The following is a 16,693-nucleotide window of genomic DNA, read 5'->3' as shown; positions in this document are numbered from 1 at the left end:
TTGAGTGTCATTTGAAAGTAAAAGGGATTTACACAAGTGTCTTGGACATGAAACCTCAGCAGCTGCTTGTCATTTAAGGGACAATATAGATTTCTTTCTCTAAAAGTGTCATTAATGAATATTTTGTATTTTGTTTTCTGTCTTCCTTGTAGTGAATTGTCCAAGATGGGTGTGAATCTTGCCGGCCACCAGAAGAAGATTTTGTCCAGCATGCAGAGCCTGCAGACCCAGGGGACGCACGTCCAAGTATAACAGTTTCCACATAAACGCACAGTGAGACAGAGCCAAAATGGATGCTCCTGTGAAGAGTTTCCCCACTGAAATGGGAGTTGTAATGGAAACTCTGTGCTCGGGCCTCCATTGATCTTGAGACACACTGAGACGGAGACAACATGGACGCTTGACTCCTTCACCTTCTCGCAGTTTCACCATTCTTCCCATCCTCGATGGGCACTACCGACTTTAGCACTCAAGAGTCCCGGCGACACAGCCACCATTGTGGAGCAACAGAGAGACACACGTCCAACAACAAGGCCACATCTAGAGCATCCCCGACCATTTCACATCATATCAGCTCAACAAAAGAAGAAAAACATATTCTTAACAAAGGAAATGACAAAAAAACAAAAAAAACAACAAATTACAGTATAATTATCATCACTGTCTGTGAGGTGTAGAGTTGTTGTTTTTTTCCCGTCATTTTGTTTCCGTTTTGAGTTTTCACCTCGAAGAGTTTAAAAAGGATCAGAAGATATGTATATGTGTAGATATATGTTTATATGGGCTACGTGTCCCACAACCGTAGAGATGGACCTAACGTTTGTATTGGTGGTGAGGTTTGTAGCGCTCAAACTTAATGGGAGTTATTACCTAGTACATGTATGGCCCTTCCCAGTGCTCTGTGTATACAGAGAGCTAATGAGTGAGCCAGGATTCTGAATGACATGAATGTGTAGGGGTGAGGGGAACAGAAAACTGGACCTTTAGAGATAGAGAGGGATAAAGACTTTGCTAGCTCATGTAGAATGGACAAATGATTCATTTAAATAGTGTTTTTGACCAGGACAAGGGCTTCCCTAGAGACTGCTCTCAGACACACTTCCATAGCAACTAGTCCCAGTGCACCTTTGCCAGTCCGCTTGCACTTGTGATGTAACCGAGTGCAAAGAAACCGCAGAAACTGCTTAAGCTGGCACAGATACATTTTTACTCTTCCATAACTGACTGTCTATTCACAACAACATTGTCTATTCAGCTGTTACAGTATGATGTTGTTGGGAATATTTCAGCCCAGAAAGTTTGCCTTCCCATGTTTCAGGTGTGTTAAGAAAGTTATAGTGTTTTATGTGTTGGGGATGCCAAGGTCTTCATTGAGTTGACACTGTTAAGAACTGTGTTCCTTGTTTTTTTCAGTGTTGTGCCATGTACAGTAACCTTGAAATGTTCATCTGGGCAACATACCACCATTGCTACTATACTCTGTCCTGTCATCAGTTAATATGGCTGGATGATAACACAAGGGCAGTCACAGTTATTAGAGTTCTTTGTTCAAATAGTCTGCTTGATGAAAGGGAGCATTGGAAAGAACCCTTTTTTTCATCAAGATGAAATATTAGCAGTGTTTATTGTCAGCGCTGCCACCAAGAGAGGGTAGAGCTGCGGGATATAGAGAATATCACACATCACGATATTTTTGACCAAATACATCGATGCCGATATTGCGACGATATTGTAGGCTTGACAATTGGTGCTTTCACAAAATATATAAACAATGAAAATGTTGATAAATAATCATCAGTAATACAATGACTAAGTAGGTAAAGGCAAACAATAGAACAGCTAGTCAGTACAGTCTGGTGAGTTCAGAAAATGACATCACCTTACTCTAATGCACAGTGTTGGGAAGGATACTTTCAAAACGTATTCCGTTACAGAGTACAGAATACATGCCCAAAAATGTAATTTGTAACGTATTCCGTTACGTTACTCAATCTGAGTAACGTTTTCTGAATACTTGGATTACTTCCACATTGAATTGCATTTTATAAGTGTAGGAATGCGGCCATCACATCCAGCTTACTAAACAGGCCTATTCTGGTGTGTTCTTCTGTTCCAACTGGCTGAATGTGTACCTAAACAAGCAGATAGATTTTTGTATTTGTAGTCCCGAACTGCATACTACAAAAATCTAACCGCAGTCTAAGCTACCATGAGCTCATTTTAGCTAACGTTAGCTAACATGTCAAACGGGGCTAGTCTTTCAACGGCTCTGGGGCTAGTAAATGAGCACGTAGGAGAATGTAAAGTCACACGTCAACTATAAAATAGCAAGGTGACCAGTAAAACTACAGCAGACGACTACCCTTGGCTAAAAATAACTTACTTTAAGATGCTTCTTCAGGTTGGAGGTGGAGTCATTTGGACGCTGAAAGGAAGTTGGTTGCTGGCAAGCAGAAGTTGCACTGCAGTGCACAGTTATATTTCGTTCTCCCTTCTCTTTCTTTAATGTGAAATGCTGTTTGAATTTCCAAGATAGAAATGCATTCCTGCCCTGGCTCTGTTGTACCTCTATCAGTTATCACGCAAATAGCTCATTTTTTTCTGGGAAACGCATGGAGTTGCGAGAGTGAATAAACCCGTGAAACAGAGAAGTATCGTCATGTAATCCATTGATTTCAACAATGTAACTGTATTCTAAATACCAATCATTTAAATTGTAACTGTAACGGAATACAGTTACTCATAATTTGTATTCTGAATACGTAACGCCGGTACATGTATTCCGATACTCCCCAACACTGCTAATGCAGCCTTTAAAACCAGGAAAAGACAACACTTATGTCATATTACGATATCCAAAATTTAAGCCGATATCTAGTCTCATATATCGATATAATATTGATATATTACCCAGCCCTACGAGAGGTACATTTTACTCTAAAAAAAAGATGAGTTGTGTGTCTTGAACTGTTTCACTAACTTGTTATCAGTCATGCCAACCTATTTCAAGCATCCCTAGTTTCAAACCAATACTGATAAGGTACATTTACAAAACAATGTTTACAGCAAAAAGCAAATAAATTGGTTTGTTGGTTTTTCTCTATCAGAGGGGAACTGCTGCTTATCACATTAAATACAAGCTTAGATATGATGGAACCCTCTTTGCGTGCACTGCATTAATGGCACTAAACCTGCTTTAGTGTATTCCCAAACCCAGTTTTAATATATGTCGTACTCTACAGGACCAACAGTGGCATATAGTACAGTATATATGATTGTATCATAGTGTAAAAATTGTACAGTGTTGATTTCCAATGTTAGAATGTTTGTAATGATAATGATGATGATGATGACTATGATGTACTTTTATTGTGAAAAAGAGATTTCTGAAGTACTCGTTCAGGGGCGGGTCATGCAGGAGAAAAGTGAAGGGAGGTGATTCGTTAGTCTGAACAAAGGAATGTAGCATGGTGCGAAGCTTCGGCTTTGATTGACAGGTGACAGTGACTGCAGTTTCTACCATAGTGTTAGAATGAGTAGAATGGACTTTCCCTATTGTAACACTGGCTTAATTGGCATACCTCTCTTAAACAGTAATTACATGCACTTTTTAAGCTTGGGTCCGCCTACAAAACAGCTTGTAAAAATGCTTGTTTGGGTGAGGTAGGGATGGAAGTAGGGAGGTTGAGATAAGAGACGTCCTCAGATCACATTTCTATCCACAGACATCACAAACTGAACATTCGTTAAACCCCTTCACCAAGCACAAATTGTCCAATCATACCTTAGCAACCGTAACTAGGCATGGCAGACCTGTCAATCTTTGTATTTCTCTGAAGTAAGAGCGTTACTCAGCATTTAAAGAGTTTGGAGGGTGGTGACTTTTTTCAATCTTTCTGAACCCCAAAATACAAATGCAAAAGTGTAAGGAACAGATTAAGCATTGTGTTTGTCTGTTCTAATTTACACTGCAATTGTTAGTTTCTTTAGTAGATTTGGGGAAGTGTACACCCGAGCAACACCAGCCAAATTACCCAAGATAATGTTACGTTTGCCCTAACACATTGTTTAGTCCTCATACTAAAAGCCTTTTCTTTTGTAATGTTGAAAGTGAGCCATGTTGTTTGAAAATCCAAGTATGGGCCCTTTTTTAACCGTTTTTACAGGGTTTTGATTTTAAAACAAGTGAGCTGGAAACATTAAAACGTCCGTGGAAGTCAGTGTTTTCAACCAACTCATTGAGCTAAAGTTAGCTTAGCTAGCTAGCTACAGCTACTAAAATATGCCAGCGATAGCTGTCCGTTTAGCCAAAAAAAATGATGTTCGGTGGCTAGAAATGAGAAGTCTGCTTTTGTCTAGCTCTGTCTGAAATCAAGGACCCAGTGTTTTCAAAGATGACTACGAATTTTGATGGTAAATCTGAAAATGCCACGCTAACTGTAAAGTATGTTATGTGTTCTAGGAAGGAAAGCTTGACAGGCATAGCAACAGTAACATGATCAGAGGTAAAATCGCAAGGTAGGGTGCAGAGCATATTGCAGGCAGAGAGGCAAAGCACAGCGCAGGCATACGTCATCGTTGCGTCTGGCTTTGGTTGCGCCTTGAAAGGTCAGCGGCAACAGGGTCAAAGTTGAAATAATTTTAACTTTTAGTGCAGCGCTCAGCTAGACTAGGTAAACCCAGCCCGATCTGCTGGTGATTTGATTTTGCCCTGCAGCTCAGGCTGGAAACCTGTACATTTATCTATCCTGCTTCTGTTACAAATCTGCGGGCACCAATCACAAACTGGCTTATCCACCTGACGCGCTATTGGCGGGTCTAACACGATGACGATAGAGAAGCGACCGAGCAGCTTTTTGTTCACACAAGCCGATCACCGAAGCGCAGCAACCCGTTGATGCCGCTGTCGCTGCTACGTCACCCGGATCGTTGGTCTGATTGATTGAAGGACTATCCAATTACGTACAGACTCATTTGAACTATGCCCGTTGATCACGCCTCTTGTGCAGTAGAAAATACAGAGCAGACTCCCCAGACTAATGTTCAATCTTAAAAGATTGAGCTTGGTCTGGTGATAGCCAGACTAGCGCTCAGCGGCAATTTTGAGCACCACGCCAAGGGCAGCGCTTCCTCAGAGTTATCGTCTCTCCCCATAGGAAAACAATGGCACAGCCAGCGCAGAGCGGCTTCACCGCAGATCAGGTGTAGGCGGCTTTAGTGAACTGTCAGTTCGGGTCAGATTCTGCCCTATTGTTCAGATTACATTACAATTTGGAGAGTCTGAAAATGTTAGTACATTCTACTCTTGCTAACTCTATGATTTCACTCTAGCGGACTACCCTTGACCGCTGGCCTTTTAGATGCCTTATTTACTGAGATATTGTTCATTTCTGTTGACCTATAGAGGCGATATTAAGAGTCAAGTGTATGTACAGGTAGTATTTATCTGTGTTTTAAAGATGACCACACATCAACACCCTGGCCCCCCTCCAACAGCACCTTCACTTTGATTCCTCTAGGCAGAACAAAGTCATTTTGTTCCGAAATATTATAATGAATCTTAAAGCTGGTAGATAAATGGACAAAATTGTTCTTATTTATTTGAGTGGTAAGATATTTGATTAGATTATGGATGTAGTTAGCTTATGATTTGATAGGCTACATTTGGTTGCAAACTTGTTTTCATGTGCAAAATTCCTCACGCAAGGTCAGGATTAGAAAAAGACAAAAGAATCACTCAGAATTCTTTTTACAAGCTTATTCAACACTCCAACTTTAGAAATTTTAAGAATACAGATGTCATACCCACACTTTGGTTTCAACTCTAAACAAATCCCAGGTTTGTGTCACTTTACACCCTCTCAAGGTTGGTTATGTGGGTTGGTTTGCTTGATCTCAAAAACAATGTTTGTTCTCCATTCCCCATCAGGTCTGTATTGTAAGTGTTCATGAGTGAATATCATTCAAGCATTTCAGCTCTCTGTCTCTTTCTCTCCTCCTCTCTCTCTCTCTTTCTTTGGCCACCGTACAATGCTTATTTGTCCCGCTGCGTTGCTTGTTGTAAAGGGTGTAGGCATTCTAATGTCTTTCATGTTGCTGTAATAAATATGCTAATATTTCTAATTTCTCACCTGGAGCCTGCCGTGTCTTTTTCTTTCAAACATTCGCTGCATTTTTTTCTTTTCCGTTTCTCTCTCTCAGACACACACGTACGTACACACACACACACACACACACACACACACACACAGACACACACACCAGAAATATGCATTTCCACTTGCACAGTTCCACAGTAAATTTACATGGGGACTTGCAGAATATGACGGTATAAAATTCCAAATGCCTTTACACGTAAGTGTTATGAAGCCCTCGCATAATTATTTTATGCTGTGTAACAAAGCCTGAAGGTATTACATTTTGTTTTTGAGGAGCGTCCGATCAGTCTAGCAGAAAATCAGTGCATACCTGGGAGACTAGTCTCATTTGTTCCCAGCTCTGCTCTAATAGTGAAAGCGGTGGTGACATTTCCATCATAATGTTTCTTGAATGGCAAAATATGGCCGTCCTGCAACCACATCTTCATTATGTGTGTGTGTGTGTGTGTGTGTGTGTGTGTGTGTGTGTGTGTGTGTGTGTGTGTCTTTCTTACTGAGAGATAATTCTGTCTCAGGGGAGGAGGGAAGGTCAACGATTCCTGGCCTTGGTTAACCCCTTAATGCACTGGCCCAGTTGCTGTCACTCTATGTTACCGCCATTACACCTCATTTACCCCATCATATTAGGCTCCATATTCCCCTATCGCTCGCTCCCTCCGTCTCTCTCACACACACACACACACACACACACACACACCCTCCGTCTCTCTTACACACACACACACACACACACACACACACTTAAAATAATTCAGTTGTTCAGTCCTGTTCTCCATTTCCTCAGTATCTTTATCCTCCTACTGGCCTGCTCTTAATCTTCCTGCTGGCCTCGTGCATCCCCATTTTTTCTCCCCTACCCTATCCATCCTTTGCAGACAGACAGAAAGGTTACGGCTGGTTCTCTGACCTTGAATCCCCCAGTATCTCCCCTCTCCTTGCTTTTTTCCTCATCTCATTGCGTTCTAATTTCCCCTACCTCCATCCATCTAGCCATCCATCCACCCAAAAGTTTTCTCCACATGAAGTTCTTTCAGGTCCATTGCCTCTTTCTGCTATCACCACTGGGTTTCCTTTCACCATTAAAGGCCAATCCATAACTTTGGGCGTTTTGTCTCCAGGTGTCCCAATAGAGAGAATGTCATCCCACGTATTTACTCTGGATAACATAGAGGCCACTGGGTACCAGAGGCTTAGGCGATTGATTCATCATGCAGCTGCTATTGGCATCATGTGAAAAGGTCAGGTGTCCCTATGGAGAACACTTTAAAAGGCCATTGGTGACTGATGAGCCTGTCATGTTTGTATCACATACATGCACAAGCACTCGTTCACTCTCTATCTCTGCCTTTCTCCCTGTTACTCTGACACACACACACACACACACACACACACACACACACACACACACACCCTCCCATGGGAATGGCAATTGGGCCCCTCTGTCATGCTGTCGGGTGTGGGTTAGAGTGTCCCCTCATGTGCAACAGCAGACATTAAAATAGCACAGGAGACCAAACAGCCATAGATCCACTGTGACCTCTCCACGGTCAGCCATATGTGTGCGTGTGTGTCCATAGATGTGTGATTGTTACATCTGTGTGTTCAGGTTGCTTGTGAGACCAAAAAACGATGCTCATGTGTGAGTGAGTAAGCGCTGCGACCATCAAAAAGGGAGGCGAAAAGAAAGATAGAATCTGAACCAGTGGAAAGATTTCATCAGTCACTGGTCAAATTTGATGGAGTTCCTGCTTTGTCGCTCTTGATTGCATCGCGTGTGTCCTCCCTAATCAAATATGGCCGAGTTCAGACGGGCTCGGTGTTTTGCGGTCTTAACACACACATGCACACACCAGTGCTCTTCTGTCTCATGAGGTTTTAGTTTGCTATCAAAGCGATTTCCTGTCTCAAATTTTCATCAGTAATCAAAGTTCCTGATTGAATTTGAAAAGTGAGCCCAGCTCTATAAATCACATTACATGCCTCACTCCCATCATGCCTGCTCTCATCAGCCACAGGAATGAGACGCCACCCTGGGTGTATGTCTGCGCCCATGGTCTCTGTGTGTGTGTGTGTGTGTGTGTGTGTGTGTGTGTGTGTGTGTGTGTGTGTGTGTGTGTGTTCCTGTGCATGCAGAGGAAGAGGAAAATGGATGTTGACAGAGCTGTGAGTTGATCTGTGCAATTTTTTGTTGGGACAGATAACACAAAAAAGGAGAGAAGAATGGTGAAACGACAATAACGATAACACAACTGGGTTTGATTGTGTGTGGACACAATTCTTGGCATTTGCTTTAGGGTCAGCTGGATCCCAGGTAGGTTGAGTTTATATGCATCAGCTCTAAATCAGTGACAAAGTCAGACAAAGTGAATTTGGTGAAAGAGACTCTGAAGTGCTTTTGTTTTTGGCATGCAGAGATTCGTGGACAGGCCCAATGGGTCAGAGGGCCCCAACCAAACCAATCCAATGTTTGTTTTTCCTAATCTTTCCCTTCATATTACCACTTCACAGCACAGCATGCAGAGGCTACAGTAACATGTCATTAAAATGGCACAATAGCTCTGTTTTAAGAAAAAAGAACCTGCACCTCTGGCTTTCTTTACTGGTTTCCTATGAGATGTCGTATAGTGTGTTGTAGTATTTGGTATAATATCTGTGCAGAGGAAAATTCAGTGTGATTCTGCTGTGGCAGGAAGCTTCGGACAGGAGTCAGATTAAGTGCTCGGTTTATCTCCTAAATACTGAAGTTCAGATGCAGCAACTGAAAGTTCTGGCTCACCTGCAAAATGTCACTAAAACAGACACAAACAACCAAAAAGATCAGCTAAACTAAAATACATAGACTTAAAATGATAACAAAAAGAGATGCAAAATGTGTACAAAAAGATGCAAAACATCTATGAAAAGATGCAAAATGACAATAAAGAGTCACGTAACGACTACAAAGAGAAACAAAACGACTAAAAGGAGACCGTGCCCAGGCGCCCGATGTCTCATAATCTGTCCGTGGTTGTTGGCACCAAATAAGCTAAAACCTGTAGTGTTCCCGAATACAGCTTGACCCAAGTCAAATAGGTAACCAAAAAAAAAAAGAGAATCAGCAAGAATACTGCCTGTATTGGACAGCTGTCACCATCTAAAAATCAGTAACAGATTTCGAAATGGAGCAGAAGCAGATAGAGGATGGACAGAATAAGAGAGGAAAATAAATAGCGTTTGAGTTTGAGAAAAAAAAAAGGTGAAGAAAAACTTGGAGGGGTTTGGAGGGACTGAGATAATATTGACCACATAATCCCTTACAGATGTGAAAATCACAGTTTAATGCCTGGCAGACATGACATGCCGAACTGCTATTGGCTGACTCAAGAGGGACCCAGGCAACAAAGATTAAACTCCCTCTCGCTCAAATCGTGCTCTCTGTCGACGGAGAAACGATGATGGAAATCTAAATTTAGAGCAAACGTAGCACGACCACATCTGTCAAATTACACAAACAGATAGACACGTGCAGGCTGTGTGTCTTTCCAGGGCTCGGCAACTCATATGGGGTGATGGGGTCTATAGAAGCCTTATTTATTTAAGTGTAAACACACTGCTAATGTCTTCTTACTCAGAAATGTACAGGTAGTTCTGCCCCTCTGTGAAATCCCATTATGAACCCTGTGTGTGGCAGCTGATTGCAGCGGGATGCATCATTTCCTGCGCTAGTCGCCTGTCGCCTGTGTGTGTGTACATGTCTGTGTGTGGAGCAGAGAGTGTTCTTTTTATGCGTGCTTCCTATCCTGTAATAATCAAACACAGCTCTTCAAGTGCCATCAATCAAGCTTTGATGTTTGGGGGAAGAGTCCAGAAACAGCAGCCGCCCCCTCTAAGAGCTGTTACACACCAACCAGACGGCCGACCGTCGGCAGAAAAGGCAGTCAGACTGATTAGTCGGGTCCCCGAGGTCCAAAACAATGCCTCAAAACACACTGAGGCGACGCCGACTTGAGCGTACGCTCCGCGCGTGCACGAAACGTAATACGTCTCCATAACAGCAGGCGGCGCTTCTCTGTATTGTTTCCCAGAAAATGAAAACCGGCAGCTGATTGGACGAACGCGTCACGTGGGTCTTTTTTCTCCGGAAATTCATAGCCAGACTGTCATGGCGGCTTGTTCAGAATAGGATCTCATATTGTACTAAAATAGTTCACCGAAACGTGTTTCTGAAAACATTTTAAGCGAGAAATAGGCCATACAGTTGCTGAATCTGTCTTCATTTCAGATCGACAAAGGTCAGTTTAAAAGATTTTCGTCAGATTTTGAGAGGCTCATCCGCTCGCCATTTCCGGGTGAGTCCCGACTGCCCTGTCTCCGACTGAGCATGTCGGGTCGGCCAAAATAAAGGCCGACAGCTCCTCCGACGGACGACGGCACGGAACACGCCGAACAGACTCGAGTCACTGACCTCGCCAGACTGTCCAACGGCCGATTATCGGGTTGGTGTGTCAGCGCCATAAGGGCTGAGGCTGAGCTTGGGGGAAGCTCTTTTAGTGTTGGTGGATCCATAAGAAACGTTTTCGAAAGCAAATGGAGGTGTAGAAGCTCAGGGGCCTGCGACATTCAACTCTCATACACTCTCTATATCATGTAGCCCATAAGAAATGTGGTTTTCTGTAACATCAAAACAATATGGCTCTAGTCTGAGCGTCTTTCTTCGTATCATCTTCTGCTTTTCTTCTTGTTTTGTTTCTCATACGAAGAGGATATGAAACAATGAGGTTGAATTATTTTACAGTAGCACACGTGTTGTAGACGTAAATACAGATCCAGTATACACTGTACAATACTGTGTGGTTTTGCTCAATAGAATAATTGTGCCTAGAGCTGGGCAATATATCGATATTATATCAATATCGTGATATGAGACTAGATATCGTCTTAGATTTTGGATATCGTAATATCGTACTATGGCATAAGTGGTGTCTTTTCCTGGTTTTAAAGGCTGCGTTACAGTAAAGTGATGTCATTTTCTGAACTTACCAGACTGTTGTAACTGTTCTGTTATTTGCCTTTACCCACTTAGTCATTATATCCACATTACTGATGATTATTTATCAAAAATCTCATTGTGTAAATATTTTGTGAAAGCACCAACAGTCAACACTACAATATCGTTACGGTATCGATATCGACGTATTTTGGTCGTGATATTTGATTTTCTCCATATCGCCCAGCCCTAATTGTGCCATTGTTATATACTGTAGGTAAAACAAATGTTTTTGTCGGAAGTAAAAGCACTTGGAAGGTGTCTGGTAAATGCGAAATGGAATGCATTTGTAGAAAGCTATTCTGCCTCTGTACACACACACACACACACACACACACACACACACACACACACACACACACACACACACACACACACACACACACACACACACACACACACACACACACACACACAGCTGGAAACGTAGCTACCAAACTACTATTTCCGGGCGCCCGGATAGCTCAGTTGGTAGAGCGGGCGCCCATATATAGAGGTTTACTCCTCGACACAGCGGGCCAGGGTTTGACTCCGACCTGCAGCCCTTTGTTGCATGTCATTCCGCCCTCTCTCTCCCATTTCATGTCTTCTGCTGTCCTATCAAAATAAAGGCTGAAAATACCCAAAAAATAATCTTAAAAAAAAATACTATTTCCAAAGTCCGAAGAATAAAAAAAAACAAAAAAACATTCTCTTTCTAAATTCTGAAATACCCAATACGTGTTCACTGTAAAATCGGAAATGCTAATGAAATTAGATCATACCCATTAAAACTTTCTTCCCCAAAAAGAATTTCAACCATGATTATCTTTGGGAGAAAGCCCTATTTTTTTTTTTAATCACAGCTTTGATGCCTCCAAGGACATTTGGTAGACCACTATGTTAAGATATTCCAAAAGCTATGGGGTGGTCTCTTAATTCTTTCCAGAGTTGTGAATGGAAAGCACAGAACATTGTAGTGGTGCGTTGGAATTACTTTAAACTAACTGGAACGACATCACACTTACATAAAAAAATATGCCACTGTAAGTTAATGAGCATGGATTGCTACTAAAAAAAAAAAGGCTGTTAGATCATCTCCCGGTCTTCTTTTTACAATTATTAGACCACCTTTTCTTTACTATGCTGCCTTCCCTCCTGCATCAACTCCTCCTCTTCCTCCAGCCAGTTTGTCATCTACATGACGGTTGCCATTGACAAGTGGGCATGTCTACTTGGCATTGATTGGTTAGCGGCCTCTTGGGATTTGACCAGTGACATAAGAGAAAACAGAGTCCGGGTGAGTGGTGCTGTTGGTTGTGTATAAAAGGGTGTTAGTAAGGAAGGTTCACATTGTGCAAAGAAATGGAAAGAATTCAGAGTGCATCAACGTTTTTAACAGTGGACGTGTGAAGTAAAAGCCATTCGTGTAAATGTAACACTGACTTTCCTCTGAAAAACAAAAGAATTAGAGGAGGGCAAAATGAGGGATCGACCAGCATCTGTGACAGGCTGCTCAATGAGTTGTAGTTGATGAGAAGGATTTCCGATGGTCAAGGGTCAATAACCTAACCAAGACATTCTTTGTTTGCATTTTGGACCATCTGAGGCACTTGTAAATATCCATTGGGATTTCAGCAATTATGTTAATTTGGTTAATTTCTTGTTGATGTTCATTCCAAAATGACATACCCACTTTTTGAAAAATGAACGGTAACACTTTACTTGAAGGTATCTACATATCTACACACAAGAGTGACATGACACTGTCATGACACAGTCATGTCACATGAACCCTAACCCTAACCATAACTTGTCATGACAAAAACCGAATGACACTAAAAGAAGAGTTATGTCATACACGTTTATGACTTGTTTATAATGTTTATGACACGTTCATGACAGTGTCATGTCACTCTTATGTAGATACCTTCAAGTAAAGTGGAACCAAATGAACTTATGTAAAAAGGCTGTTGGAATGAAACAGAAGTACATAATCCATTTTGGTCACCTTAGGACCTTTGCATATAACATAATTACATCTGTTGTTAGGTGAAAACCATTCAAATGTAGGAAAAGAACTTCTTGAATGTGACAATCATGTATTATTGAGTTGCTCCAGTGTTTTTCTTCTTTTGAAAGGTTTTCATACCTCAAGGGCTGCAGAATTACTAGCTGGTCAGTTGGTCAGTCCACCGCTTTAGCCCAGACTGAAATATCCCCTGACTTTTCCTCTAGTGCCATCATGAGCAATACTGTCTACACAAATTATATTACTTCATTTATAGATACAGATATTGCACAGATTTTGCTTTTATTTGTGTGTTTGTTATAGTTATTTAATGAGCACTGTTGGAGGTGCCTGAGGCCTAAGATTTCCATTGCCAACGACTACTTCTGTTTTTCTGTGCACATGATTATAAAGAACCGTGAACCTTAAATCAGGTCAATTTGTTTATTTGTCCAATAATCTACTGCATACATGGCCCTGTGAGTCATCAACTTCAGTTCTAATAAACTTGACAATTACAATAGCTGGATGAAGTAGTTTCATTTGGGGATACTGGCATCTTATTTTCAGGTTATAAATCTTTTCTTGAGTTTATATACGTTGTTTTGGAATTGAACTGAATGAAATTAAACATGTCATTTAGCAACCGAATGCACAGACACAGAAGTTAGACTTGGGGAGAAGTGAAGAAAATCAACATTGGAAGTACAGTATACACAGAAAACCTGCAGGACATCCACATTTTTTGTGTTGTAAAACCACAATCATATGGTTCTGTGAAAAATGTCATGGAAAACTAACAGCAACTTTAGAGGCAAACCAGCGTATGCACACACCCACTCACCCACCCACACCCACACAAACACACACACAATCCATAACCACATGCAGCAAGCACACATACCGTGATAGTTGATGTTTGACCACACAAGATGGGTTACTAAAAGAGTGTGCGAGTGCTGATTCAAACTCTACTGTACTTGTGGTTGATTCACAAAAATATAAAATAAACGTTTCTCTCCGCCTTTCTCTCTGTGTCATACTGTCTGGTAGATATTAAATGAATGTTTATTGTTTATGCCATTACAGCATAGCATGTGCTTGTGCGTGTGTGGTTATGTGCACAAGCATAGAAAGCACAAACACAGAGCTAAGGAAAGGCAGTTGGGGCTCTACATCAGCCAACATGCTAACTAACAGAGGTTTGACCCAAATAACAGTGTAATTTATGAAGGCTTTTAGGCTCCCAGGCAGCCATGGAAATAGAACAGAGAATAATGTGAGTCTGACCGTAGCTGCATCGCTTCAGTTTATGTCCCAGTCTTTTACTAGGACACACGTCCGCGGTTCTTAATGATACAGAGACAGTAAACACAATGTTAATGGGTGCCGGATTTACAAAGATGTGCTCAGCAGCAAATGCACAGCCGTGTGCACAATTATGAACGTGCTCACGAGCGAGAATACTAAACGGGTGCAGTCACTGACGGGCATCTTTATAAACGGAGACAAAATCAACAGTGGAGGCAGTTCAGTAAACAAGGGAGATTTAGTAACGGCGGCAGTGAGGAACATGTGAGGGATGGTTGGATGGAGAAGGAGGGACAGTCTGAAGCAGAGAGATCATTAGTACCCCACTGTAAGGCTCAGGCCCCCAGGCAGGGTTAGAGGCTGAACTGGACTGTTAGCAGCTGCTGAAGGAGATGACATCTCAGGCAGACCCAAAGGATGAGTTAAGACATCCCAAGCATTCATACAGCTGTGTGTGTGTGTGTGTGTGTGTGTGCGTGGCTATGTATGTATGCATATAATCCTGTGTGCTAACCTCCCGTGCTGCAGCGGGTCATTCACCTCAGTGTTTTTTTTAGAAAATATTTTTGTTAGTGGCATTTTAGGCCTTTATTAGATAGGACAGCTTTAGACATGAAAGGGGAGAGAGGGGCACGACATTCAGCAAAAGGCCACAGGTCGGAATCAAACCTGCAACCGCTGCGTCAAGGACTAAGCCTCTGTATATGGGCGCACACTCTAACAGGTGAGCTGGCCAGGCGCCTGTTCCCCTCAGTGTTTGAAGTGGAGATGCAGCTCTAAGGATCAGGCTCCTGTCACGGCTCCACAGATCAGAGCACAGAGCGACAGGATGCCATGAAAAAGGAGGAGAGGGCAAAGACAGACAAATGAGATGACATAAGACCTTTCCCACTCAAGCTTCTTTTCTCTTCTATCTTGCTTTCTTTCTCAGACTATGTATACACCATATCTGAAAACAGTCTATGGGTGAAAATGACATGCATCCACACAAGCATTCTCAGGTCATTTTTGCTAATGATCTCCGTCAACTTGTACTAAAGTGCTCATATTGTGCTTTTTGGCTTTCCCCCTTTCCTTTGTGTTATATATCTTTTTTTGTGCACGTTATAGGTTTACAAAGTGAAAAAGCCCAAAGTCCACCCTAAAGGGACTTACCATCTCCAACAGAAAACACTGTTCACAAACTGCTCCAAACAGCTCTATTGTAGTCCAGCCTTTACTTCAGAGACAAACGTGGTCACTTTGTAACACGTTATAATGCTCGCCTAGCTGCTAGCGTGGCACGCCCTCATACTCTGCTTCTGACTGGCTAGTAGTCCTTACCTAGGTACTGAGCATGTGTGAATCCCAACAAAGATGGAACAGAAGTGTGATACCTCACTCTGTAGCTAAAACAGAGAGCTCAACACACAGGGTGAAAAGAGGAGCTGCAGCAATGTGTAATACAACAAATATGTGGTGTTTTTTGATAATTAAACCATGTAAACCAATTCTGGTACAACCTCTAAATACAATTATGAACCTGAAAATGAGCATAATATGAGCACTTTAAAATAATCAAATAATCGGTTTAAGTCATTGTTTCTGTAAAAAAAAGTCGAAGTTCTCCAATTCCAGCTTGTTAAATGTGAAGATTTTTCTTCACTCCTCTGGGACAGTAAACTGAATATATTTCTCCAAAACAAGACATTGGAGGACGTCATCTTGGGCTTTGGGAAACACCGATCAACGTTTTTCACCATTTTCTGACATTTTATAGACCAAACAACTAATCCATTAATCGACAGATTAATCGATAATGAAAATAATCGTAACTTGCAGCCTTCAAAACTGGAACGTCTAAACAAAGATCCTCACAACCTAATAAAAAATTGGCTAGACCCTTCTTCTGTCAGGCTGGCAAACCACAGTGTGCATTACAGCCGACATCTGGCGAGGAGTGGAACAGACACAGTCCTGCTACTTTGCCAAGTCTCAACTGTTCATTAAACCTCCATTCTGCCCCTTCCTGCTATCCATGATAACTTACACAATGTCCTAAACTAAAAATGTAGGTGTGGTAACTTACATATTTTCATGTGTCTGTTGTCAGACAACTGAACAAGCATCCATTAGTGATTTGGTAGAGATTTGATTGATGTCTCAGTGCAGCAGCAGCAGCAGCACGTAGATTACAGTAATGTAAGGTAGGTAGCATTTGTGAGCCTC

General features: G+C 41.8%; 1 protein-coding gene across 2 annotated transcripts in view; it reads left to right on the top strand.

The window, feature by feature from the left end:
* epha4b (eph receptor A4b) overlaps nt 1–6,130 on the top strand; it is a 106,330-nt gene extending 100,200 nt beyond the window's left edge. For both annotated transcript variants that reach the window (XM_078263526.1, XM_078263525.1), the window contains one exon: nt 153–6,130. In XM_078263526.1, the coding sequence (XP_078119652.1) occupies nt 153–252 (100 nt within the window). In that variant the 3' untranslated portion in view covers nt 253–6,130. The remainder of the gene's footprint in view (nt 1–152) is intronic.
* Nucleotides 6,131–16,693: the final 10,563 nt, after the last annotated feature.

The sequence above is a fragment of the Sander vitreus genome, chromosome 12, assembly GCF_031162955.1.
Source record: "Sander vitreus isolate 19-12246 chromosome 12, sanVit1, whole genome shotgun sequence".
NCBI classification, from domain to species: domain Eukaryota; kingdom Metazoa; phylum Chordata; class Actinopteri; order Perciformes; family Percidae; genus Sander; species Sander vitreus.
This window is presented reverse-complemented; position numbering and strand designations above follow the sequence as displayed.